The sequence below is a fragment of the Ochotona curzoniae genome, unplaced genomic scaffold (assembly GCF_017591425.1).
Source record: "Ochotona curzoniae isolate NIBS_2020 unplaced genomic scaffold, NIBS_Ocur_1.0 contig_2723, whole genome shotgun sequence".
In the NCBI taxonomy this organism is placed as follows: Eukaryota; Metazoa; Chordata; class Mammalia; order Lagomorpha; family Ochotonidae; genus Ochotona; species Ochotona curzoniae.
In genome coordinates, this window is record NW_024465573.1 from 24,526,142 (window position 1) to 24,553,807 (window position 27,666).

The 27,666-nt window shown below is 47.6% G+C and overlaps 1 protein-coding gene across 4 annotated transcripts; it reads right to left on the minus strand.

Annotated features, from left to right (window-relative positions):
- Positions 1 to 370: 370 nt before the first annotated feature.
- JAML (junction adhesion molecule like) lies at positions 371 to 27,600 on the minus strand. 4 transcript variants are annotated; one of them, XM_040977028.1, is made up of 12 exons: positions 26,664 to 26,817; positions 20,797 to 20,859; positions 18,414 to 18,476; positions 18,143 to 18,211; positions 17,372 to 17,423; positions 16,721 to 16,946; positions 12,618 to 12,730; positions 9,546 to 9,783; positions 6,259 to 6,397; positions 4,291 to 4,351; positions 3,582 to 3,665; positions 371 to 875 (listed from the first exon to the last, which is right to left on the minus strand). In XM_040977028.1, exons 5-12 carry the CDS (start codon positions 17,372 to 17,374, stop codon positions 783 to 785), a joined length of 957 nt encoding a protein of 318 aa, XP_040832962.1. In that variant the 5' UTR covers positions 17,375 to 17,423; positions 18,143 to 18,211; positions 18,414 to 18,476; positions 20,797 to 20,859; positions 26,664 to 26,817; the 3' UTR covers positions 371 to 782. The 4 variants fall into 4 exon arrangements, with proteins under 4 accessions (XP_040832962.1, XP_040832963.1, XP_040832961.1 ...); XM_040977029.1 differs by lacking the exon at positions 18,143 to 18,211; XM_040977027.1 differs by lacking the exons at positions 17,372 to 17,423; positions 18,143 to 18,211; positions 26,664 to 26,817 and adding an exon at positions 27,320 to 27,600 and having other exon boundaries at positions 18,414 to 18,568.
- Between the last annotated feature and the right edge of the window lie 66 nt (positions 27,601 to 27,666).

The window sequence follows — 27,666 nt, forward strand, 5'->3', positions numbered from 1 at the left end:
TATCAAACCTTGGGATGCTAACCATAAAGTGCAAGAACCCCATGTTTCCAGATCAGGAGGTCAATCGGGGCCATCCACTTGGTAGGGGAATCATTTGGGGAAAAAATCCTTTTGGAAAAAGTCTGTGCTCCAGTCAGAATTCCCAATTAAGAGCTGGGGAGAGACCCAGCAGGGAGCCACCACCACCAAAAGCTTTGAGTTAAACCCTAGAGCTGGCTTCCTGCCCCACTTCCTCCCTGCTCCCAGTCCCAGGTAAGTGGCCCAGCCAGGGAGGGTTGAGACCTCCTAGCTCTCCTCTAAGAATTCCACCTGCCCCAGGAGTCCCTCATAGCGGATTGGCAGCTGCCAGTTAGGACATAAGACTAGACAGTTCCATGTACCACATTTATTTAGGGACAATTTACCAAAGGGATCATTTGGGTTGGTTCCCCTCCCCCTCACCCCTGCCTCCTCTGGGAATCCTCCCAGTAACTCATCTCCCAAGAACATCCCTCAGACCCAGGATCTGATCAGAATCACAGTTTCTGCAGCTACTTTCAGTGTTCAGCCAGGTTCCCCAGAGCCAGGAGCCACGGTCACGGCCATGGCAATGTCCTCTCCCCTCCCCGGGGCCCGTCCTTCCCGAGCTGTGTCCAGCTTTGCACTGGGCTCCAAACCTTCCATCTCCAGTCCTTTGAACAAGCAAGGAGGCAGGAGGAGAGCTCCCAGGACAGGGTCTAGAGCAACAGGCCCCTGGAGGAGCTCCTCTGCCGCTGAGGGAGGAAGGGGATTCTCTCTTCGGTTCAAAAGGTTTGCTGTGGCCGTGGCAGTCCCCCAGCTGACGTCTTCCCCAATGGATTATTCGAATCTGATTTCAGTGAGGGCCACACTGGGTGCTGGGGGGAAAGAGAAGAGAAGAGAAAACTCATGACTTTGCAAGAGACGACTAGGCAGCAGTGTAGCTGCCATTCCCACAGGTCCAGCCTGGCATGGACCTTTCCCTGCCTTATCTCATTAGATCCTCAACACCCAATTTCGGGATTTGGAAACTGGAATGCAGAGAGCCTGAAGTACCCGCCAAAACCTTGTGGCTGCCAAGTCCCAGCCAGGGTTTGGTCCCATGTCCATCCAACTCCAAATCCTATGATTTTTTTTTTTAAAAAGCATTTATCATTTATTTAAAAAGCACAGAGACAGAGAGATCCTCTATCCTCTGATTCACTCCCCCAGATGGCCACAGTGGCTGGGGCTGGGCCAGTCCAAAGCCAGGAGCCAGAACTTTTTGGTCTCCCATGCGGGTGGCAGGACCCAAGGGCTTAGGCTATCTTCTACTGCTTTCCCAGGCCATTAGCAGAGAGCTGGATTGGAAGTGGAGCAGCCAGGACACAAACTGGCACCCCCATCGAATGCTGATGCCACAGACAGCACCTTTACCCACTCTGCCACAACACAGTCCCACAGGGCAGAGAGCCTTACAAGGGGAGAATAGCAAGGTGGCTAACACAGTCATGCCTGGGAACCCAGGAAGTAGTGGGTTCCAGGACCCACTCTGCAGATACTCTCGTCCCTTGCAGAAGATGAACGGATCACCTAGAATCTACACAGCTTCCCATACACTTTGCATCATCTCTAGGTCACTCATTATAATACCTAATACATCACAGAGGCTGTGTAAATATTTGCTATATGGTATTGCTTAGGAAATAGGAAATACAAGCCCTCAGTACGAAGACACATTTTTTAAGCATATTCTCCATCCATGATTGGGTAAATCCATAGATGAGGAATAGGAGGAGGACAACTGTATATTTAAGTAAACTGAGGCAACCCAACAACAGAAAACATCAAAATGGCTTCTTCTCCCCATCAGAGAATGCTTCTGTGTGCAGGTTTCCAACACGTTGCCTGCTGTGCAGAGTTCACCCCCAGACTCATTGTGAAACCCCACAGTGTTTTAGAATCACTTAACAAGGGGGCCGGCAGGGAGCTGAGCTGTGAAGATGCCCACATCTCAACATCAGAGGGCTAAGGTTGATTTCTGGCTCTAGTTTCTGACTCTGGCTCCCCACCAGTGCAGAACCTGGAGGGCAGGGGAAGGGTCAGTGTTGATGGCTCAAGTATTTAGGTTCCTGCCACCCACATGGGAGTCCTCAGCTCCTGGCTCCAACCCTGGTCCAGCTTCAGCTGTTGCAGGCCTCTGAGGAGTAAAGCAGCAGATGGGTGCTCCTCCTCTCTCTCTTTCTCTGCTTCTCAAATTAATAGTAATTTAAAAAATAGTCAACCAGTAGTCCCAGCACGGTAGCCTAGTGGGTAAAGTCCTCACCTTACATGTGCTAGGCTCCCATATGGGCATCAGTTCTATTCTTGTAGCCCTGCTTCCCTTGCAGCTCCCTGCTTGTGGCCTGAGAAAGCAGTTGAGGACGGCCCAAAGCCTTGAGACCCGTGTGGGAGACTCAGAAGTTCCTGGTTTCAGATTGGCTCAGCTCTGGCTGTTGGCAGCCACTTGAGAAATGAATCATCAGACAGAAGATCTTCTCTATCTCTCCTCCTCCTTTCTGTATATCTGACTTTCCAATAAAAATAAATAAATCTTTTTTAAAAAAAAAAAACAGTTAACCAGCCCTGAGGGCCTTTTGAGTTAGTGGTCAGGCCCCTCGTCACCCTCCCCCGACTTAGTCCCTTTCAAGACGAAGGTGGGGCTGTTGCAATGGAAGCATTGCACCTGAGGAAGGTGGGCTGTGAGGACAATGACCACTCCTGTCTCACATCCACCTCGGACAGCGGCAAGGCAGGTCTCTAAGGTCGGGCAAGTCCCTGCAGCATCACATGGCCTTAGCAGGTGGAGGGGGCAAGGAGGAGGAATGGAGCCTATTCAGCAGCAAACACAGAGTGCAGCTCATGTGGTACTTGGAGAAACTGGGCCAGGGCTCTCATGCTCCCTCTGTTGCAGTCAGCTGCCAGTCATGTGTGCCCAGTGCCGCTATAACAGGAACAGAGGCCTCCTGAACGCAGTCAAACACGGCTCCTTAATGCCTACAACATGTTTACAGAGAGGACTGCCCCTCTCTGGCTGCAGGCATGACCTGCACAAGGGGGCCTGTCCCAGGTGCTGTACTCACCTGGGGAGCCACATAAGGCTGAGCAAAGGGAAAGCTGCCATCAGACTATAGCATATCCTATGGAATTCAGCGTGTACAGCAGTTGGGCTGTGTGAAGCTTTAGTAAAGGCATGGCATTAAAACTCTAAGGGCTGGGAGGAATCCTGCTTGCAAAGATTTGATCTCAGTGGCTGTACTGGGTTTTGTTCAGCACACAGCTGTGCTGATGAGACAAACACACCATCAGTGACCTCTGGCAGTACCTTTTAATCCTGAACCCTGAGAATATGGCACGCTGGATATCACCACTCTAATCCAGGGGAGCTTCCATTTCTCGGGTTTTCCTCCTGCTTAGAAACATCCCCACCCCCAGCAAACAGGCCCCTAGGCCAGCTTAGCCTTGCCCACCACCCAAGAGTTTGCTACATCCTTCCCAGCTTCTCTTCTTTGCCCCCGCACCCCTACCGCATGCCCAGTTCATCTGGGACCCCAAATCATGCTCACCATGGTCATGTAGGTGGCTTCTGATCTTCCACTCTGGTCTTCCTCTATCACTTCCCGTGTGGCTATGGAGGAGTAAACATGCTTCTAAAGGGGAATAAATGGCCAAAAGTTCTTAAAAGTCAAGCAAACAAGGGGCATTATTGTGGCATGGCGGGTCACCAGTATCCCCTAGAACAGCTCTGTTTGGAGTCCCAGCTGCTCTGCTTCCTATCCAGCTCGCTGCTTGTGTGTCTGGGAAAGCACAAGGTGGCCCATGTGCCTAGGCTGTGCCACCCACATGGAATACCCAGAGAGCATTCCAGGCTCCGACCATTCTGCCCAAGGTCCCTTTCTCAGAGCCTTGGGACCCCCTGAGGCAGGCAGGGCAAAGCCCTGCATCCTTATCCATGCTCTGCTGGTAGAGTTCAGGGAAGTGGTAGCGCCCCCACCGGCTCCAGGTCCAGCACACTTTGCTTGGCTCACTGCTGCTGGAGCCAGGCTGGTCCAGCTCACCTCTACCGCACTCCAATCCTCAGAAGTGATTATTCCAGGGACAAGACGTCCCTGTCTGCTCCATGCCTGGATCTGGCCTTCAAGCTGAGACATTAGACCACTGAGACTGGATTCTGGGGTTGAGGGGATGGAGTGAGAGTGGCTTTAGAGCTTCAGGCTGGGGCTGCCTCTAGCTGCTCTCATGATGCAGAGCAGGGCAGCAGAAGAGTTCTCTTACCTCTGGCTCACCCTTCTTGGTGTTCTCCAGGCTCTGCACCACTGCTGTAGAATTTGCTGAACTGCAAGGTGGGGAAAAGCATGTGGCATTAACCGGTACCGCTGCTAAGTCACAGGTGCCTGCCTAAGACACACTCCCCCACCCCACTCCCCGCCCCCGCCAGTCCAGAGGAGGAGCCACCCTCTGCACATTCCAGAAGCTGGCAGGTGCAGCAATTATACTGGAAAGCAAGAAGCCATACTGGAGAGAGTTCAGACTGGGAAACAGCCTCCGCTCCATGCTACCCCTCTAACTTCTGCCTGTGCTGGGAGCCATAGGGTTACATGAATGAAGTGTGAGAGTTCATCTCCCCCGCTTTGGGACAGGAAGCTGAGCGTGAGCCAGCAGGGGGCAGCAGACGCCAGCCAAGACAACATCTCCATGGCCCGGGCTTTTCCCACAGGAGCAGAGCTGACAGCCCCCACACAACCCAGCCAAGCTGAGCTTGCACCCCTGCCTCTGACCCAGGCCCTTGGCCTTTCATCTCTTGAGCATTTGCCAGGTTTTTTACTTGTTTCTATGTTGACCTATGCAGTTTAAAAGGATTAAAGTTAGGAGATTTTGATGTTGTTGTTTCAAAGTGAAAATACTTAAATCTGAAATGATATTATCATTGTACAACAGTTTAGGGATATGCAGCCAGCTGCAAGCTGAAGTTCCTGGTCAGCCCTACTCCTCTCCACATCACGATGGTCATTTCAGCCCTATCCTTCCAAGCCTCTCTGAACTTGAGCAGAAGAAACTCACAAAGCATGCTTAGCACACATGCTGCTGAAGTGAGCTCTACCAACTGAGATCACATGGCACAGTTTAGACATTACTATCCCTTGAGGGTCATTCGATGTCATTGCGCACAGGATTGTGCAGTATATCAGCGAATGCAGAAATACCCACATATCAGTTTGACTACTTCTTTGGAATAAACTGCCAGGCATGGAAACACTGCCCTCCAGGTAGAAGGAAGCTGAGGGCCAGAAAGGCATGGCAAGCTGACAGGTGACAGGCTGGCTCTCGATTCTGTGCGCTGAGCACTGACCAAAGCAAAGATGAAGCTAACCAAGTCCAAACCCAAATCAGAAAGACCCAAGCCCTCACACCAAGTGAGCACAAGTGCTGCCAGTAGAACCTACATTCTATGGGCAAGGTCACTCAAAAGTCAGCTCTACTTGGTCTTCACGGGGTACCTTTCCATCAATTATTGGGTAAAGCAGGGGACACGAACCTGCCCACAGCCAGCGACAGAGTAATGACTGTGTCAGAGCATCTGGGCATTTCTGGGAGAACTTCTGACATTCACATCACTCCCTGAGGACCTCGAGGGCCTTCGTGCAGGAACAGAATCTCAGAGGGAGAAGATGTTCCTTTAAAGGAAATCACTGGTTGGGCTCAAGATGAAGGCTTCTGATAGTTTTACCCATTTGCCTGTAGCCCTTGAACCTTTGTGCCCTAATTAACTATTAAATTTAAACAAAAATTAAATTTAAAAATGGGAAAAAAATAATAAAGATGAGTAGAAAGAAAAAAAAGATGAAGGCTTCTGCCCTGGGCATACCATGTGAAGATTTCCAACCTCATTCCCCTCCAGCAGTGAGAGGTATTGCCAGAATTGTATAAACCAAATCTCTTTTAATTATCCTCTTCCTGGGTCCCTGTAAGGGAGCCTGCACCCTCTGTTCCCTACCAAAGTAAGTGAAGATGCAGCAGAAACACCTGTGGCATCTCAGCAGCACAGCACACAGGGCCATGGGGTCACGTGTGATGACATCACGGCATATGACAACCAAGACAATTCCGTTTTGAAATCTCCCCTTCCATGATTATACCACAGTGGGGACTGGGGGGCAGGGGGCTGTGTCCCTCTTCCACGTTGGGTCAGAAGCAGCCCTACAGCCCTGCCTTCCACCCCGAGCAATGAGGACAGCCCCATACCTCTTACTGCAGTGAATCTTCTTCACAATCAATATCAAGACAGCAAGCAGCAGAATCGTGGTGCAGACAATCCCCACCAAGATCAGCAGCTGATTCCCACTCAGGACCTCAGGTCTGTCCGTTCCTGGGACCACCAGAGCTTGGAAAAAGAGAAAAAGCAAAGAGAGCATCTCAACACCCCAGGAAAGAGACAATACCCCACACCAAGAAGCAACAGCCAGGTCAGGAGGAGAGACAGCCAGCCAGACCCTACCCTATACAGGGACACTGTGGATGCTGCTTCTTTAGACTGAAGACCAAAGTCTGACCCCCTTGCTGGCCCCAAAATGTAGATTCCGGTGAGTGGGAGCATAGGCTACCATCTCAATGATCATGGAACTGCCTTTAACATCGACAATTCTGCTTTACATTTTGATTTACCAAATCACCTGGAAAAAAAATCTTGGGCTTCTTAGGAGCTGATACTGTCTCTCTGAACAAGGAAATGTTTTCACCTGAATACACACTACAAATCTGAGCCATGTAGTCATGATGGTCACTGGAGGCCTTCCACCCACATGGTACCCTGCTCTCATGGACATCTAACTAAACGCATCAGCCTTCTCCTCCTTCCCGACACCACTAGTTGAGTTGAATTGTGGCCACTGCCTCCAAAGAACGAGACAAAGCTGGAAGCAGAAAACCACAGGCTGCTCTGGGGGATCAGTCACTAGTCTGCATGGGGCACAGAGGGGCCAAGAGAACAGGAAGTCCAGTGTTTTGAGACTGCCAGTTGAGCTTCAAGCTGAGTCCTACAGGAGACAGATAATAAAGGGAATGGCAGTAGGGAGGTTAGGCACGGGTCAGGAGGCTTCTCAGGACAGAGCCGTTAAGAATAGGACATAGAGGGTTGCTAGTTGGAAGCTAGGCTGCAGAGATAATAGGAGCCAAATCAGGAAGGACCTCAATCACTCCACCAAGAAGTTGAGTGTGTTTCTGCAAGCTGTGGGGAAATAGGCCTGAAGGGCTCTAAGCCATGGGATGCAAACATGCTAGTTTGTGATTAGATGGATAGCACCATGAAGAAAAGGTAATGAATGGGAATTGAAAGCATAGTCAAATCAGACCCCTACAGCCCAATACATAGCCAGAGACAGAATCAGGTGCCAGGGAAGGCCTTCAAGGAAGAACACATCAAGAGTGGTGGTGGAAATGATAGGAAGCAAGCTGAGGTTAGAGGTCATGAGAAAGAGAAGAATCAACTACAACTCCCCAGGTTCCAGTTAGACAACTGTAGAGGTGCACCACTGAGCTGCACCACTGAGGTGGACCAGATGGCAGGGAGGGCAAGCAGGGATAGTTTTATACACATTGTATCTGAATAACCTGTGGAAATTTGGGGTGGAATTGAGCTAAATGAGGTTGCTTCAAAAAAACTGGCAAGGAGTGAGCCATTCAGCTGGCGGTTAAGATACGTATGCCCCAAATCCAAACCCATAAGGTCAACACCCAGCTCTAGCTCCTGAGTCCAGCTTCCTGTCAGTGCAGACTGTAGGGGGCAGCAGCGAGGTGGGGACCTGGATTGAGTTTCAAGCTCCTGGTAGGCAGTGGTTTCATCTAAAGTGCCACAGCATCATCCTCCTGTATTTATCTTATTTTTATTATCTATGAGCTTTTTGGGGCACCTTCACACACACATACACACATACACTCTGCAGCCTGGGGGTCCTCATCTGTACATTCAACCATGTATAGAAAATACTTCAGGAAAAAAAAAATTGAACTGTGCCTGTGAAGAATTCTTCTCTCCTCAAACAATGCCATATAATACTAACTATGTGACATTTCCATTGTGCTGGGCATTGTACTAATCCAAATATGATTCCAGTTATAGGGGAAGGCATTATGTCGGTTCTGTACAAACACTGAACCATTTTATGTAGGAGACCTGAGTGTGTGCCAATTTTGGCATTTGCAAGAGGGTTGTGGCCAGCACAGGATCTGTATATACAGAGGTAGTGTCCAGTTCAACCATGGTTACAAGGCTGAGGACGGATGATGAGGGTCGTCAGAGATCCAGGCTACAGCAGAAGTGTAAGGAGGAGTCGACACAGCACAGTGAGGAGACAGCGAGACACTAAGTGCAGAGTGCTTGGCTATGCAGAGAGAGAAATATATCATTAATTCTGATGAGTGTTGGGCACACAGCTCTCGGTAGAGGAAAAACCACTGAGTGGTATACTTTAAATGAGTCAATCATAGGATATGGGAAATATATCTAGGCAAGTTGCTTTTAAAAATAAAAGAAATACAGGTGAGAGCTCATTGGTAAGGGCACAAACAAGAAGACGAACTAGACAAATTGCTACGCCGAAGGGTGGAAGTCAACAGAAAGCTAGGGTGTGAAAGACTGTGAAAGAGGGGAGCAAGATGCCTCAGCACAGGGGCCAGGAAGCTGGGGGATGGCAGGCCCCCCTGCACATCAGGACAGAGGGTTGCAGCAAGAACAGCATCAGACATAGTCGCTCTGTTTGTGGACATGGAGGGCTGGAAAGTTGGGTGGTCTTCCCATTGTCCCCACATGCATTTTCCCTGGGAAGCAAAGGGGAGACTTGTGAGGCAGATGCACACCTAGATAGGATGGTTCTTAAGAACTGCACCTGCCCTCCTGCCCACTCCAGACATGCCTCCTAGCTACCAACTAGAAGGGCCCTTCCTAGACTTGATCTCACAGAATGCCCCATCCTCTGTGCCCTATCCAACCACCAGCCAACCCCAGCCAGTTCCTAAAGACCTAGGCAAAGTCCACAGGCCATATCCAGACCAACCAGCTTGTGCTTTAACTTTAATCCTCACTTATCAACCTCTCTAGGTCAACACATTGATTCTTTTTATTCTCCCAGGCTGTGGAGAACTGTGATGGCCATGATACAGAAGCTCTAATCAGAGAACTCTGCCCAGTTGGCTCTAGTGCCCTGCCATTTATCACCAGCTCAGGGCTCTGTCCCTACCCACCAGCACCTTGGACAAGAACTCAGTCCTTCCTTGTTGAAATTCTTACGTCTTTGTATCAGTACATGACACTGGCAAGGAGTGGGGTCTGGTCTGGCCAAGGCCTCAAGTTCACTAAACATTGCCTTGTCCAGCAGCAGGGCCACAGCTAGAGAGGGGGCAAGCCAGGCACCAAAAGAGCCAAATAAAAAGCAGCCTGACTCTTGGGGCAGAGCAAGTCAAGAGCCCCTACAGTTTTGCTCTGTCTGCCAGCTAAGGGGCCCCTCAGTCCCACACCCCCAACAAATGTTAGCTACTTTGAGCTTCTTCCCGTGTCACACTCAGCATGACTGTTTTCCGGAACACCAGGCTCCCCAGGTGGACACAGCAGGTGTAGTTCCCTCCATCAGATGCCTTTACTTCCTGGAGCACAATGGAGCCGTCCCGGCGGGAAATGTCCCCCACCAGATTCACCCGGTTCCAGAAGCGGCCCGAGCTCTGGGAATGCCCCATGGGCATGTTGCGTTCATGGTAATAGCGGAACACGGTCTCCTCCTGGGAAGGGAAAGAGAAAAAGGAAAAACATGAGACTGAGGCCAGGGCAGGGGACAAAGAACCCAAGACTCACAAGACTCCAGTGCATGAAGGCGCCCGGCTACTGCCAGGAGTGCAGAATGTTCGCACACTGTATACACTCACACCTGTGTGCATGCACATGGACTTGAGACACAGGACCAGCAGTTTCTGCCTCAACAGAGAGATGGGAAGGAACTTTCGCTGCTTTTATTCTCCCTTTACTTTTTATGGCATCTCCAGGTAGGGTTTCCAAAGAGTATCTGAGATGTACTTCAATGCCCAACTCTTCCTGTCTCCTCAAAGCAGTTCCTGCATGCTTTGTCCAACTCAATACAGGATGGTGCTGCCTGCTCGACACTCTTGTTTTCATCCTTAATTCGTCTCTTTCATGCACTGTTCATGTCCAACCCCCCAAATGAGTCCAATCCCTTTAACCACCAAATTAACTACAATCCCACCCATCCTTCCACTGTTAGAATTCTGGCCCCTCCCACCCCACCTCTCACTTGCATTTTTCACTTCTCTTCCTGTTTATTCTCCACCACCATCCCTTCTTAGCAGCGGAACCTTTAAAATGTTAATTTAAGTCATGACACTCCTTTATACAAAATGTTTCCATGCTACCCTCCTTCCAGCTCTCTTAAAAAAATATGAGGCCAGGGCCCAGCACAATGGTTCAATGGCTAAGCCTCAGCTTGCAAGTGCTGGGATTCCATATGGGTGCCGGCTGGTGTCCTAGCTGCTCCGCTTCTCATCCAGCTCCCTAATTGTAGCCTGGGAAAGCAGTAGTGGATGGCCCAAAGTCTTGGGCCTCTGCACTTGCATAGGAGACCTAGAAATTCCTGGCTCCTGGCTTCAGATGAGCTCAGCTTTGGCCATTGCAGCCATTTTGGGGGATGAACCAACAGATAGGAGACTTTTCTCTCTGTCTCTCCTTTATGCTTCTGTCTCTTCTTTCTCCTTCTCTCCTCTCTGTAAATCTGATCTGACTTTCCAATAAAAATAAGTAAACCTTTAAAAAGAAATGAAGCCAAGGCCTGCCGCCATAGCCTAGTGACTGAATCCTTATCTTGCATACACCAGGATCCCATGTGGGCACTGGTTCGTGTCCCAGGTGCTCCACTTCCCTTCCAGCTCCCTGCCGGTGGCCTAGGAAAGCAGTACAAAATGCCCTAAAGCCTTTGGGTCCTGCACCTGTGTGGGAGACCTGGAAGAAGCTCCTGGCTCCTGGCTTCAGATCAGGTTAGCTCAGGCCATTGTGGCTTCTTAGGGAGTGAGCCAGTGGATGGAAGATCTTCCTGTCTCTCTTTCTGTATGTAAATCTGCCTTTCCAATAAGAATAGATAAATGCATAAGCTGCTCCATCCCCCTCTGCCCTTTTGATTCCATCTTCTACCTGCTCTTCCTTTGTCTGCTAGAATCTACTCACTCCAGCCACACTGACCTCCTCATTGCTTCCTGAGCACGTGCCTGGGGCCCTTGCACTTACTAACTCCCTGTATCAGGAACATACCCTGTAACACACAGCCCCCAGAACCACACACTGTTTACTCCCTCACTTCCTTCAGGTGTCTGCTCAATTGTCACCTCCTTGGTGAGGCTTTGCTGACCACCAGTAGAAAATAACAACCACAAAACCCTGCCTTGCTCTCTCTGTCGCCCACTGTGACTTAAAGCAGTACCCAGCTACTTCTTCATTATCTCACTGTACATCTCCCTCCACGGCAACAGGGGATTTGAGCTCCCATCACATAGCAGGTGACAAAAAAACCCTTACTGTCTGAACAAACACAGAGTGGAATTTTTAATAAAAGAGTGTATTATTGGTTTTTGTGAGCTTTTATTAAAAAAAAAAAAAAGCAACAGGTATACAGACACAAATACATTTGGAGAGACTTGGCCCCCAACTTATCTCTTGTGACCCAAATTCAGAACTCCAACTCACACCCTTTTTTGCTATAGTCCCTTGAGGGACAACATTGCCTGGCTGTACGATGAGCTCCTGGAGTGAAGGTGGGACCACTTGCAATTCCCCAACTCCACTGTGTGCCACCCTTTCTGACCCATATTAGAACACAGGAATCAAGTGAGTGCAAAGGACCTTGTTAGAGGGATGATTTGAAATCTGTTGTCATTTAAAAAGTGAAATTCTCTTGCAAACTTTGCATCTTATCTTTTCACTAATATGACCTTTGTGTCATAGCCTGACCCATAAGCACACCTTCTTGGGACCCCAACTGTCTGGTGAGCTGCTGTTCACTGTTGCACAGAGCTCCGCAGAACCAGCCTTCACTCTGGTTCCACTCCCAGGATCCACCAATACCAAACCACCTGACACTTCCTTCAAGACAAAGAAAGTTATCCCATCACATACCTGAGGCCAAGGAGCACAGATGGAAAGTCAGGAAAGTAATTTAGTAAAACTAAGAGTATGATCCTCCCTATGTCTGGGTCATAGCTTTGCTGGTCAGATTTCCCCAAGTTCTTCCCTGAGCCTGCCATAGACTCCCCAAAAAGAGGAAGGTGGATGGGGTAACCAAACATAGCAGCCATGTCAGGTACAAGATGTTGTACATGTTCAATCTTGTAGCAGCACCATGATAACCCTTAAAGCAAGCTGCTTCTCTTTCTCCTACTCCTTTTCTTCCATCACTAGAGTCAAGTTTCCCAGCAGGAAATGATGCCCAGTCAAGCAGCTGAGAAGGCCCAGGATGACCTTTTGCAAGGCCCAAGCTCTTGTACCACCACCTTATAGCCCTCCCCACACCACCAGCCAGAGGCCCTCCTGCTCAGCGAGGCTTCCCCCGCGTTACCTGGGCTCGCTCTCTGGAAGAGAATGTCCAATCCACCTGGGTCACAAGTTTTTCTTCTGTGCTCTGGAAAACACACCCCATCCGAATCGAATCACCTACTTGGACTGTGAGCTCTGGGACAAAACAGTAAATCAAGTCAGATCTACCATATACTCTATGGAAGCCCAAGAATTTCTAGAAGCGATAATATTCAAAGACTCTTCACAACAAATCAGGGCTGCCTGCAGACAGGGTTCATATTATTTCCACAGATGATCCCAGATGACCCCAGAGGCCCTTCACTCAAAGCATTAAGAAACCTCCAAGAAATATGAGTGCCCTCTAACTCACTACCTTTGATTACAATATTTGTGATCCCTTTTGCTCTTTCCTCCTTTTCAGAATCCTTTTTAGGTGCTGCAACTCTACATCAAGTTTGCACCCCCCCCACAAAAGTCCTGAAGCCCCTCTTCCTGTTCATCACTGAAGCTACCCACATCTGCTCAGCATCAACAGGAAGTGGAAAATTCTACAACTCACTCTTATTTATAACCCACTGCTTTTCCTCACTGAAAAACAAAATGAATTACGAGTAATTTTTTTCAACTCTAAAAATTATTTTCACAAGCAATCTTAGGACTAGCCAGGACCTGGAATTTTTTGCTAATTAGGCCAGGAGAGCAGAGAGTTCCGTCTCAATTTTCCTTGTGTCAATGCTGCACTCTCCTCTCTACCCATCTCCTACCCCCACATTCACTACAGAAGTTGTTCCCAGAGATCCTTCAACAAGGAGACTTGCAGAAAGATGCTTCTGACTTCTCTATGATGCTTGGAACAGAGCAACCATGAAGTTAATAAGGAAACGTAAGGTGGGATGGGCCACAGCAAGATGCAAGCCTGGGTCTTAACCAAGTAGATTTCCCAGAAAAGAACACTGGATAAAGTGCCTGCATTGACCTGGCATTCCATCTACTTTCCACCAGGACATCAACTTCCTGCCCAGCAGGAGAGAAGCACAATGGGAGGAAAGGGAAAGAACATAATAGGAACTCTGAAGTCAGTGGAGGGTATTATTTTGAAAAGAATAAAACTTCACTCCAAAGAATGCTGGCAGGGAGGGTGCCTGGCTCTATCAGCATGTTACGACCAAAACTCTGGTGGGTCTTTGTTTTTGTGGGGTTTTTAGAAATACATATATTTTAATTTGGAAGACAGATTTTACAGAGAGAGAAGAGAGACAGAAGTCTTTCATCTGCTGGTTCACTCCCAAAGTGGCCACAACAGCCAGAGCTAAGCCAATGCAAAGCCAGGAGCCAGGAGCTTCTTCTGGGTTTCCCACGCAGATGCAAGTACCCAAGGATCAGAGCCATCCTCCACTGCCTTCCCAGGCACATTAGCTGAAAACAGGGTTGAAAGTAGAGTAGCCAAGTCTTGAACCAGCACCCATATAGGATGTTGGTGCTGCAAGCACAGGATTAGCTTGCCACACTATGTGTCAGCCCCTAAACACTGTTAGATTTTTTTAAGATTTTTTTTTTCTTTTTGGAAAGTCAGATATACAATGAGGAGAAGAGACAGAGAGGAAGATCTTCTCTCCGCTGACTCACTCCCCAAGTGACTGTAATGGCAGGAACCATTTGGAGTTGATCCGAAGCCAGGAGCCAAGAGCTTCTTCTGGGGCTCCCACACAGGTGCAGGGTCCCAAGGTTTTGGATCATTCTCTACCGCTTTCCCAGGCCACAATCAAGGAGATGGATGGGAAGTAGGGCTCCTGGAACATGAGTCAGTGCCCATATGGGATTGTAGCACATGCAAGGTGAGAATTTTAGCTACTACCACACGAGGCCCATCAGTTTTATTTGCTTGTTTGTTTGTCTGTTTTGTTTCTTTTTAAGGTTTATTTATTTTTATTGGAAAGGCAGATTTTTTTTTTTTACAGAGAGAAGGAGATATAGAAAGAAAGATCTTCCGTCTGCTGGTTCACTTCCCAAATGACTACAACAACCGGAGCTGAACCGATCCAAAGCCAGGAGCCAGAAGCCTCCTCCATGTCTCCCATGTGGGTACAGGGTCCCAAAGCTTTGGACCATTCTCTACTGCTTTCCCAGGCCACAAGCAGGGAGATGGATGAGAAGCGGGGCCACAGGGATTAGAACCGGCACCCACATGGGATCCCAGCACGTACAAGGCAAGGATTTAGCCGCTGAGCCATTGTGCCAGGCTCCTAAACTCTTTTTTAAAATGTAATTATGGCAGTAGAACAGTCTTGGGCCTTTCCGTATGCAAAGCAGGTGCTAGGTAGATGAAGCACGTGAGAGGGAAGGGGAGACAATCCAAAGGCAATTGGCCCATAAAAGGAGAGCCAGTGCTCAATCCCAGGCCTGTGCCAATATAAACCCCAAGCTCTCTCCCTCACTATATTGGACCCCTTCGTGTAAGCAGGATGGCTAATCCTAAAGCAAAATACAGAAGGTTAATATTTCTATTTTCTCTGTAGTTCTGAAAAGCAGAGTTATAGAAGGTGTAAAAGATGTCAAACCACAAAAAAAAAAAAAGCATATACTGAAAGGTGAGCTTTGCAGAGAAAGGGACGGATGACTTTGAAAGTGGGGCTTTCACACTGAAGGAGATGAGCTCCTCAGAACCACTCTCCATGGAGCCACGAGGCAGTATGGTCACAGGTTATATTTACTCTCCTTTGAGCTGGCAGTGAAAACAAATACAGGATGCCCCACCAGCCCCTGGGCCCATCCTATTGCCCCCTGACTCTACTCCAGCCTGTGTCCATGGCTTCCTTGCATCTTGGGACTACCTCCTGTTCACTGCTCTGTCTCTCTTCCAAGCAGGAAAAGGCATGCATCTTGTAGGCTGTGCTTGTCTAGACAAACATTCAGATACAGCGTCAAATGCCAAAGGCAGAAAAAGGAAACACAAGAAAACCTGGGGGAACATGGGTATCTGATTTGCTTCTTCCTTCTGGAAAACCAGAGCTTTGAAACTAAGGCGGGTTGGGTTGGGGGGGGGGAGCGGGGTGAGGAAATAACAATGGAATAAAAGTAAGAAAAATTAGGAAAGCGGCCAAAACCCGCCTTCTACAATTCTGACTCTAAGAAACAAGTTTAAGGTGGGGAACACCAATTCAGTTCCAGAATTTCACTCATTTCATAAATGCTTATGGATTGCTTCTTCTGGGCCAGGTGTCGGGCCAGGGTTCATCAGAGACCAAGAACAGAGAGACCCAGGAGAGCAGGGACAACACATGGAGCAGGTGTGAGGAGCGTTACCAAGGAGACAGCCAGGTGCTCTAAGGGTGCTCATCAGTACAGCTGAGCAGCTAAGGGCCCTGGGGAGTAGTCAGCATCAGACAAGCCCCAGATTCCAGCTGCCAAAATGAACTACAAACTTCTGCAAGGCCAGATTCCTCCAACCCACACTTCTAAGGAACACCTTCTAAAGAATGCCTCCAGTTCTGTGGTTTTCCACTGGGTTTTTTTTTCTTTAAATATTTTTCATTTATATAAAAACAAAAAATCATTTATATTAATATAGGGAAACAATTTTAGAAGCACTAGATATCAGTTGCCTTGGATCTCACTTGTTTATTATAAAAGAGATTTACAAGGGTGGGTGTGCTGGTGCAGCAGGTAGAGCCGCTGCTGGGCACATTAGCATCTTACGTTAGAGTCCTGGCTGCTCCACTTCCAATCCAACCCCCTGACAATGTGTCTGGGAAAGCAGAGAAAGATGGCCCAAGTACCTGGGCTCCTACCACCCATGTGAGAGACCTGGATGGGGTTCCAGGCTCCTTGAATCCCTAACGAAGACAGCTCTGAAACACAGACATGGCATGAGAGAGTATGTAACTGCTGGCAAGTATCAAGATGCAGTAGGTAGGACATGGATCTCGTTTGTCAGAGATGTCAGGATGAACATGCTGGTCATGCAGTTTACTAAATGGGTCCCTGGCAAGTCACTTCACCTCTCCAAGCCTCAGGTGGCTCCTCTGAACTACTAAGGCAATGCTTCACTTGCAAACATTGAAATTTTGTTGCACATAGAAAGAGCATTTCCCAGCCTCTGGCATACCCGTGCACTGGCCCTTCTCTAAGGAAGTGTCTGCATACCTTTGGGCTCCTCTGGCAGCACATGCAGTGTCACAGCCTTTTTGAACACTGTGCTCTCCCTTTCCAGGCGGATCTCACAGTTATAGGTTCCCTGGTCGGCCTTTTGCACGTCTTGGAGCAGCAGAGAACCATCCTTGTTCAAGATTTCCCCTACCAAGCGCACACGGTTCTGGAAGCGCCCCACTGGCACGCTGAGGTTGGCATAATAGTATAGCACATATTCATCCTGGAAGTGACACAATGTGGGAGGAAATTAAAAAAAAAAAAAAAAAGCTGTCAGACCCGAGTGTTTGGATTCCAAAGATCTTGTTAGACTGGGTGTTGGATCTCATAGCTAGCACACTGGTTGGGACACCTGCTTTCCGTATGGAGTGTCTGGATTCCAGGTCTGACTTCACTCCTGACTCTAGTTCCCTACTAACACACACCCTAGGAGGCAGAAGGTGACAGCTCAAGCGACTGAGTGCCTGCCACCTATGGTGGGAGATTTAGGAATAAATCAATAGGTTCATTCTCTTTACTTCTGCATGTGTATCTGTTTCTTAAAAAAAAAAAAAAAAGCAAAAGATCCTAGTATGTGGAGACAGCACAATTACGAACAAGTCCCAGGTAGCAATTACAATCCATCCGGCAACAAGCTCAGTGACTCACCATCTACAAAGACAAGTGAGAAGTTCAGTTCTGATTTTTTATTTCTTGCAACCTGAGACAGAAATATAAACACTCAGTCTGAAGATGACCCTAGGTATGCCAACTGAGTTTCTGAAAACCATCTTCTTGGCTGTCATGCCCCGCCCCCACCCTCTCCCCCGCCAGTTCAACAGCAATCAAATGCATAACTGAATTGCGCTGGGCCTGTGGGCTGGTGTTCCCGGCAGGCTGGATGCCACTGTTCTCACTTCTGCCCACAAAAGAAGGAGTCATGGGCAGGAAACGATGACAGGCTGGAGGGGAAACCCTGGGGGAAGTCTTACTTGTACTTAGACCAGAGCTGTATCCCTCCTAGAGTAAGATTAGCACAAAACTGAGTGATAGTGGGAGTGTAGGGATAAACAGAACACACTCTGAGCCGCCAAAGCAATGCTTCCTTCGCAAACGTTAGGTTTTTGTTGCTAGTAGGAAGTCTCAAAGGGTCCTGACATGCCCCTGTCTCTACAGGCTCTGATGAGATTCTGCTTCCTTCTGCCTCTAACCCTCGAGAGCTCCTGAGAAGACCCTTGCCCAGCTATGCAGCACCTGCCAATCTTAGCATTTCAAGCAGCCACGGAAGACAGAAGGTTGATTCTCCCACTACAATCCCAAAGAAGAAGGGTACTGATGAATCTGCCCTCCACTCTCCCCAAGAGATATCTTGATGACATCTGAGTTATGCCCAAATCAGAATTCCTCTGGTTAGACCGTGGGGACCACTCCCTCACTCACCTGTGCCAGTTTGCAAATAACAGAGGAAAAGAATGCCATGCATATGGCTCCTATGATCCCGTCAACAACCTAGAGTTAAGCACTATCATTACCTTCCTCTTCATGGATCTGGGAGGCCCAGTGATGACCACGCCTCACCCTACTCCCACAAAGCCCAAGTTTTTGCACCATCACGTCATGGTACCTTAACAGGCATTCACCCTCCCTGTCTCTGTCCTGACACCCCTAGCCAGGGGGCCTCTGCTGTACAGTGAGGCCTCCACCCAATTACCTTGGCATGCCCTCCGGAGGAGAATGTCCAGTCCACCTTGGTTACGGGTTTCTCTTCTGTGGTCTGGAAAACACATCCCATCAGAGCTGAATCACCCATGCGCACTGTCAGCACAGGAGAGGACACAACCACATCACTCAGGCCCCAGCAGCAATCTATGAGTCAAATGCAAGAGACACATGGTTGAGACAAATATGCTCAACAACAAACATCAGTGTGCACCACTCAGTGCTGGACCACCTTTAGCCTCCACCCGAGGGATGCAACGCGGACTAAGGACTTGAAGACCACTTCAACCATCATGGCAGCCCCAAGGCTAAGAGAAACATCCTCTGGTTTCCTATAGGACTTGGGCCAGAGGGCTCTGCAATCTGCCTAGTGCAGTAGATGTTATCTGTCACTTCTCCCATGGAGTCCCTTCCCTCTTTGCTTCCAGAATTCTTGAGCCCCTTTGCTCAGATCATCAAACTAGATACCCACAAACAGGAAATGAGATGTGTCTTGTTCCTAAGTTTCCTACTGGTTCCCTATCTGAAAAGCCAATTCAGGGAAAACATTGGTTTCCTTTCTCCTTTTTTTTTTTTTTTTTTTTTAAATACTCTAGCAAAAGCCTATCTCTGCATTTGCTACCAAAGTCCACGCTGCTGTGCTGCAGGTCAGCATGGACTACAGCTTCCCCCTGGAACTCGCACCGGAGTTGTTTTCTCCTAGCCTGACTCATTCTAGGTTTGCCATCAGCCCTGGCTTTTCAACCTCTGGGTGTTGCCACACACTACCTACTCCCTTTCTGGAGCTTCATGTTGTTCAAGGAATTGCAAGAAATCACTCAGAGAAAATATCTTAGCCTTGGTATTTCTGTTCTCAACAGTCAGGCTCTACACACTGAGACAACAGAATCAAGAAAGACAAATTTAGAAGCCGCCTGGCTCCCAGGAAGGGGAGCCAAGTGAACGCATATGGGAAGGGACAGATGCTGTGCCAGTCCTTTCAGCCAAGCTGTTTTCCTAAGAGGAGAGAGCGAACTTCCTGCCCAACAGCAGGCTCACCCAGTAGGGAGGATGGAAAGGAAAACATGAACTCCAAACCCTTTGGAGGGAGTTGTTTTGAAAGAAATCAAAAATGAGCTCCAACAACTAACAATATGGAATTTTCCTGTGGGGAAGCACAGAACAAATCCGCATGTGGCTACAGAGATAAGGAGTAAATTTAATGTAATATTAAGCACACTGTTTGTAGAATGAGTGATTTTTAAAAAGCAATAATAGCAGCAATAAAAGCAAAGAGAAGCTAAGGTCCAAATCATACCCTTAGCAGTGAAATCATCAAACAAAATGAGCCTGTCCACAGAGGAGGCAAACTGTCCCACAAGGAGGTACAAAGCACCTGAGGTCACCAGGCAGCACCCACAGGGGTTGGGTGGGTGACTCTTTGGGGACAAGAGTGATCACTGCAGACTTCTCCACAGGCCTCTGAGAAAATGGTCTGATGCCCTCTGGCATAGTTACCATCCTGCATCCACGAAAAACAATCTCTAGTGAATGCAGATGATGTGTGTGAACATATACGTGTATACATGGTGTGTGTGTGTGTACACTTTCTCTGCCTGGAATCCCAGTAAAGACAACCCTATTGTGCACTTCGCTGAGTCCGTGTTTAAGGTGCCCTCTGCAGGTCAAAAGATGCTGACACAGAGAAAACTAAAAGGCTACAGGAATGAAGTACCAAAGTCATTTCTTCTCCCCACAGAGCAACATGCCTGGGTTGAAAAGAAGACTGGGGAGAAAGGTGTGGCAGGGGACACTGAGGACAGATCTGAGCACCTTGACAAAGCACCGATACAGACAGGGGACTCAGCCTGCACAAGGGAAAGGCTGGAGCAGGCCCCAAGAAGGAGGTGGAGTGGAAGTGGAAGTCTGCGTGGGAAGGAAGACCCGGGTGGGGACTGGAAAAGGTGTAGGAGGGTTCCGACCATAGGAAATCGGCAAAGAGCTCAGTGCATTTGAGGAAGCGTTAGGAAGCTGATGTGGCGGAGCCACCCAACAACGAAAGGGATTCCAGGCCTGTGTTTGGTGATTTCAGCTTTAGAGCTGACTGGACTATGGTTTTAAAGACAGCAATATTAAGTACAAAAATGTAATAGAGAAACTTCTCTGAAACATAGAAAAGGATCCCAGGTCTAATGGAAACAGAGGAGGTCTCCAATTTCCAAGAAAGAGCTTTGTGATCTGGCTTCTAGATCAGCTGTTTTGACCAAACTATGAAGCTCCAGGTTTAAGGTTTCCATTTTCAAGAAACCCAGGGGATGAAAATATTTTAAAACGTGACTTTTAAAACTGCATGAGACTTAGGAAAAACCCTTGTCAGTTTCTTGGTTTCTACTTACTCAGTGACACAGAGATCAGGATGAGTTTCACTGGGCAAAACATGCTGCTCTCAACTTCTCAATCTTAAGGCAAAAGAAAACAAAGTCAGAACAACATATCCAGAGAAACCCACTAATTCAGCCAACCCACGGTGAATTCTTATATGGGGTGCAATATTGAACAAGAAAGGGGCCAGCATCATGGCTCAGTTGACTAATCTTCCACTTCCAAACGCCAACATCCCATATAACCACTAGTTCTTGTCCCAGCTACTCCACTTCCCATCCTGTTCCCTGCTTATGGTCTGGAAAAGCAGTGGAGGATAGCCCAAGACCTTGGGATCCTGCACCTGCATGAGATCTGGAAGGAAGTCCTGGATCCTAGCTCCTGACTTTGGATTGGCTCATTTCTGGCTGTTGTACCCATTTGGGGAGTAAACCAATGGATGAAAGATCTTTCTCTATATAAATTTGCCTTTCCAATAAAAAAAAAAATGAATCTTTAAAAAGAAAAGAAAAAGATGAGGTCCAGGCCCAATTGCAGTTTGTAAATGGGAGAAGTTGCAAATGGATGGATGAAGAAGAAAATGCAAGAAGCCGCTACGCTCGCATGAAACAAAAGACAGCCGTGTTTGCACAGTCAATTGGGGGCTGTACAAGATTGGCCTTAAAGGGAGGGAAGATGAGAGCTGTTTTTCAAGAGGAAACAAAAAAGGCAATGATTAGATCATGTCCTGGAGATGATGACCCTAAACATTCCACAACCTGACCCTTCCACACAAGCCAAAAATGACCAGTGCCCAGCTCAAACTTGTCCTCTTTGCCCCAAGTAATGTTTAGAATTAGTACTTTGAATGAAGAATGTGCTGACCCTCTAGGAAAAGAGACATTTGAGGAAGTGGGGGAAATGTAAACCCAGCTCGAGGAACTAACCCAAGTGTGAGACATAAAGAAGTGCTATGAAATACCCAGAGTAAGCTTGTTTTGTTTTTGGTTTTGGTTTGTTTTACTTTTTGGAGGTGAAATAGACTAGGTGAAGCAAGAATTACACTCTGTATAGGCAGAAGTATTTCTTTAACGCCCACAATCTGTCTGTGGTAGCAATTTCATTGCCTGCACTAACTCCTGGGAAAGGATTTCCTCTTCCACACAATGCCCCACCACCCCTGCCAAATTATTCAGTTTCACAGAAGAACCTGAACTTCAAGGAGTCACAGCTCAGCCTGTCTTGGCTTTCTACTACCAAACCAGGTATCAAGCAGGACCCTTGTACTCCTCACCACCCTGCCCCTTGAAGAGTCCATCTGAGAATCTACCAGGAAGAGAGGTGTCTTCACTTAAAGCTAATCATCCTGGCCACCTCTGTGGGGTGTCTGGCATTCAGGGTGGTTGCTTTTCTTTGTTTTACCCAGAAGATGCCTTATTTGTATGTTAATTTAAAAAAAATCCTCCACCCAGAAAATCAGGAGCAAATTGCTTAAGGCAGTTCCTAGGTGCCAGCTGTGCAGAAGTCAGTTGAGCTTGCCTCATCTCACTTTCCTTGCCTACAATACGGGGATAATAAGGCAAAAATCACATTGGATAGTGTAGGCAACAGTGGTTTGAAAACCAGGAAGCAGTACCAGAAGAATACCCTCTTTTTGAGAAGAAAAGAGTCAGGCAGAAAAAAGCCTGCAGCTTCAAGGGAAGACTTCAGGTCCTGAGCTTCCACCTTACTCATAACAGCAAAGGATGAATCAGAGGACACGGGAAACATTCCGGTCTCCATTTTGAACTCCTTTGTGATAATGTAGATGACAACTACACTGAGAAGACATTCCAAGAGTTTCACTAAGTTTCCCCAAACAGAAGTACAGATAAAGAAAACACAGCTCTCTCTGCAGACAGCCATGGTCTTATTCATGTTTCATGTCCAGCACCTCACCCCACACATACCCATACATAGATGGGAGCCATAAAGGGCTTCCTTTCTAGCATTCCTTAACTTGAGCTCAACCTATCCAGACCCTTGCTACCTCCTGGATGAGTCTTCCCCCAGGGAACTGGTGGTGTTCCCTCTGCCCAGAAGACAGCAGCTCTGGTAATACTCCGCCATCTGCACAGAGGAGTGATGACTGATTGGCCTATCTGTCACCAACACCGACTCAAGTCTGAACAGTCTCAAGCACAGGATTCCATGTGTCTCACTGGTATTTGTGTTCCACTCCCAAGCTATAGCACCTGTAGAGTGCTGGGCACATGCTGCACAAATGCCCGTAGTTGCCAATGCAACCCTGACACCAAAATCAATAGGCATCCTGCAACTCTACCACCCTGTTGCAAGCGGAAACCAATGACCCTAAAAAGATTCTGAAGCTAGTCCCCAAGCCTGAATCACTCAGTGCCACACCCAAAATCACTTTCAAACAAATTCTTAGAAATGTGCACACTATCTGGTTGATAGAAGAGACCCATTTTCAGTGCTAGCCATTCAAACACAACATCAGAACTCAGCAATCATGAAAAAAGAAGCAATGGTTTCAGCAGAAAAAGCATTGAATTGGAATTTTAAAAAAAGATTTACTTATTTTTATTAGAAAGGCAGATATACAGAGAGAAGGAGAGACAGAAAGGAAGATCTTCTGGGGCCCGGCGCGATGGCGCAAGTGGTTAAGTCCTCGCCTTGCACGCCCGGGATCCCATATGGGCGCCGGTTCTAATCCCGGCAGCCCCGCTTCCCTTCCAGCTCCCTGCCTGTGGCCTGGGAAAGCAGTCGAGGACGGCCCAAAGCTTTGGGAACCTGCACCCGCGTGGGAGACCCGGAAGAGGCTCCTGGCTTCGGACCGGCATAGCATCGGCCCGTTGCGGCTCACTTGGGGAGTGAATCATCGGACGGAAGATCTTCCTCTCTGTCTCTCCTCTCTGTATATCCGCCTTTCCAATAAAAAATAATAAAAATAAATCTTTAAAAAAAAAAAAAAAAAAAAAAAAAGGAAGATCTTCTGTCCGCTGACTCACTCCCCAAGTGGCCACAATGACTAGAGCTGAGCTGATCCGAAGTCAGGAGCTAGGAGCTTCCTCTGGGTCTCCCCCATGGGCGCAGGGTCCCAAAGCATTGGGATGTCCTTGACTGCTTTCCCAGGTCACAAGCAGGGAGCTGGATGGGAAGTGGGGCCACCAGGATTAGAACCAGCGCCCATGTGGGATCCCAGCATGTTTAAGGTAAGGACTTTAACAGCTATGCTATCGTGCCAAGCACCCCCCTCCCCGCCTTTTTTTTTTTCTTTTTAAGTTCTCTTTGTGGTTCAAATCTTTCATGAACTTACTCTTTGATCTTTGGGAAAAGCATTCAACCTCCCTGAACCTCATTCTTAACCTTAAGAAATCAGACCTTCAACTCATCTTGCTACTTAACAGGGCACCACACTACAAACCAGTAGGACAAGAATGCAACAAATTGGCGGAGGTCCCACACCAGGCACTGGGCACTTTCCACATTCACTCATTTAATCCACACCACAATTCTGCCTCAAGTCTTACAGATGAGGAAACTGAGGCACAGACTGCACAGAACAGGTGCCAGGGCCATAATTCAACCTGAAGCATTCTGGGTGTGAAGTATTTTGCTTCTTCATGGATGTGAAAGTCATCAGCTTTGCCATGAAGATTCTCTGAACTTTTTTAAACAACAATATCCCTAAGTGTAATTCCAGCTCCTGTTGCCCACACCCTCACCCCATGAACGGTTGTTCATCTTTGAGATGCAAGTTAGAGTGTCATTTGCCTGGGACATTTCTCCACAACCAACTGTCTTGGGTCGTATGTCTTACTAGTACTACTAATCTTTGCTCTAGGGCATTTATCACCGAGTTCTAATTCTCTATTTATGTACTCTTTTGAGTAAAGCCTTGCTCCCCAGTGTCCAGCATGCCCTCCCCCCCACCATGAGCACAAGCTTATGTCTTATGTTGTCCAGGTCTACTGCACTTCTAACATTGGCTCAGAAGCAAGCACCCAGGAGCATTGCACGACTACGCATCAGCTGAGCCTGCAACACCTTGAACACCTGCCAGCAAGACTTTAGTCAAATTTTAATTTCTTAATCAATTGGAAAAGATTCAGAGATTTCTATCATCAAGGATACAGTTGTTGCCTAACAGTGGGGAATATGTTCTGAGAAATATGTTGTTAGGTGATTTTGTTGCTATGTGACCATGATAGAGTGCGCTTACACAATTGTAAAGTCAGGAAGTGAAATAATCCATTGGGACCACAATTGTATCCATAATCCAGTGTGACAAAACTATCATTATGCAATGTATAACTATATGCACACACATACAGTATACACACATGAGAATTCTGAATTATATATAAATATACAATTATATATGTAACACATGATTTCATATGACAAAATATTTCACACATATATGAATTTCACATATAAATACATATAAAATGAATCACAGCTTTGAAACATCCAACCAAAGCATTCAGAAGCACCTTAATAACAAGTGTCATTTCATTTCTTAGCTTCTATCTGCTTCCTTCTCATTCCAGACACAGATAGATCTTGTAAATAGATATTCTTGAGAGAATTCAGCATAGCAAGTCATCTCATATGTTGGCCAAACATTTTGATCTGAGTTCACAGCTCTGGTCTACAGCCATACCACCCTGAATGCACCAGATCTCGACTGAGTTCACAGCTCTTTTGACAGATAACTCCTAAAAAGGAGCTTTCATCACCCATGGAGGGTTACAACCATTGGGATCTCCCTTTGCTATTATTATTATTGTTGTAGAGGAATACATAATTAAGATAGAAAATAAAACTTCATGAGATAAACTCATGACAATGACCCTATGACAGAGAATATGAAAACTGCCCTCAATTATCATAATATTATGAGACAAAATAAGAGAGCAGTGTCATCTCAGTCAAGAGCCTGTCGCTAGTGGAGACAGTCCACCCCATGCCAACAGACACCTTCATAGCATTGCCTCACTCACATCACACACCCAGCCACAGGGCTAAGTTCCCCTCGTCTTGCTTCATAGTGCCACGCATAGAGCCTTGGGGTTCTCAGTTGCTTTGAAGTATAGAAGCACCCTTCAAGAAGCTCATGGCAAACGGAGCTAAAAGACCCAGATGCAGAAAGTAATTAAAATCCTTACACACGGAGGAGTTTTCCAAAAGTCCACTGTGGTTTCTAATTTCCACGAACTTTTAGAAGTCCTCCCGATCAAGTTCATATAACTGCTCTAAGGCATAAATCTCTTAGAACTGTGCTCTTGTTTTTCCTCCCAAGACCCCTTAATGCACACTGGGCATCACACAACTTCTGGAACACAGTGCAGGTTACATCTGGCGACCCTCCTCTTGAATGGTACCTGTGACATCAGACGGTACTCCAATTGCCTCCTTCAGACAGAACTGTACCTAAACCATCTCATGCTCGTCTTTCCCAAGGTTGGTATTATGCCAAGGAAGTGAGGATGCTAGCCTCACTCTCTTGGGAGGCTTGCACTCTTGGCTGTTAAAGATTAGATGCTGGCGTGTCTACAACAGGGAGAGCAGTGAAAGAGGAATTTTGCCATGAGCTCAAGGACAGCCAGTCACAGCTCTACCTGTAGCCACAAGCAACTTAAAACCTAAAACTTCACTGTCATCACCGTCACTTACTCTTTTATTAGGAGCTTACCTCATTCGCCTTTTTCTGATTATCTTAACGTAAGTCACTCGACATTATGGAAATTCAAACTGCACATACCAGACCACCATAGAGTAGTGGCCCTACAAAGACAGAGTGTTCTGGGATTGTGGCCTCTCCACCCTCAAGCTTTGTCAAGTAAATCCAAGAAAGTTCAAATAATGACTGGAAAAATGCACAGCAATAGCTTACCCAAGATGCAGGCCCCCAGGAGAAGCGGTGCGCTGAGGTCTCCAGCCACAGCAGTCCCCACACCCCACTGAGGAGATTTCTGCCAGCCCTAAGGGTCAGACTCAGAGCAGATCAATTGCGTGCGTGCTGAGGTTGCTGCAGACACACAAACAGGAACCTCCCCATCAAGCTTCTCCTTTCACTCATCTGGCCCAGCAGCCACAACTTATGCTTTCATTCTCCAGAGACAATCAGCTCAGCTTTCTGGGATGAGCCTCACCTCCTGGACTTCTGCAGGTGCCAGACCTCCATCCCTACCCCATTTCTCTGAGGAGAGGACCTTGATGGCATTAGGCACAACTTTGCTGAGGAAGGGCTCAGCTTCAGGAAAACGGAAGATGATTTAAAAGAACCACAAAATGTTTCACTCTGGATTTAGGAATGCAGCAACCTCTCAGGTTCTTTCAGCCAAGAGGTGCAGTCACCCAATCTCTGGTTCCAGAGTTGCCCGCTCAGTCCTACACCACACCACCTAGACAATGTAGATTTCCTCTGATCCTGGGCTATCAGTGTTTGCAGAGGACAGCCAGCAGGTCATTCTCCTGGAGAAGCCCTTGGGGACCTCCAACATCCTGAATGAGAACTCAAGGCTCCTTACCTGAAGGGGTTTAACTAGCCTCTTCAAAATGAATATTCTTTCAGCCTTGGCTAGATCTCGTCAGACAGTGTTGTCCCACATCACTTGTAAAGCTGTTCGATGCCTGTTCTTCAAACCTGTGCCACGTGGTTTGTAAGAGGTGGTAAGCTGGTGAGCCTTAGTTTCCATAGCACAAACACTACCACCATGAACTACTTCAAGCAACTAGCAGTCTAACACTCAGTTGGCAAAGTTCCTCAAAAAATGTCATCATCAGTTCTTATCACAGTAGCTGGTTCTTGCAGACCACCAATGTTATGTAGGTTCTTGCTGGAGTACAGCTCAAACAGCCGGTTGCTTGATGCTGAAAACCACAAAACCCCCCTC

What these genes read in the sequence shown, in the direction of transcription:
- JAML (XM_040977027.1), bottom strand. Translation starts at nt 20,839, where the DNA reads ATGTTTTGCCCAGTGAAACTCATCCTGATCTCTGTGTCACTGA. An exon ending in CCTGATCTCTGTGTCACTGA is followed by an intron (nt 18,569 to 20,796) that starts GTAAGTAGAAAC and finishes TTTGACTCATAG; the next exon opens with ATTGCTGCTGGGGCCTGAGT. An exon ending in GCTGCCAGAGGAGCCCAAAG is followed by an intron (nt 12,731 to 16,720) that starts GTATGCAGACAC and finishes GTTTTGTCCCAG; the next exon opens with AGCTCACAGTCCAAGTAGGT.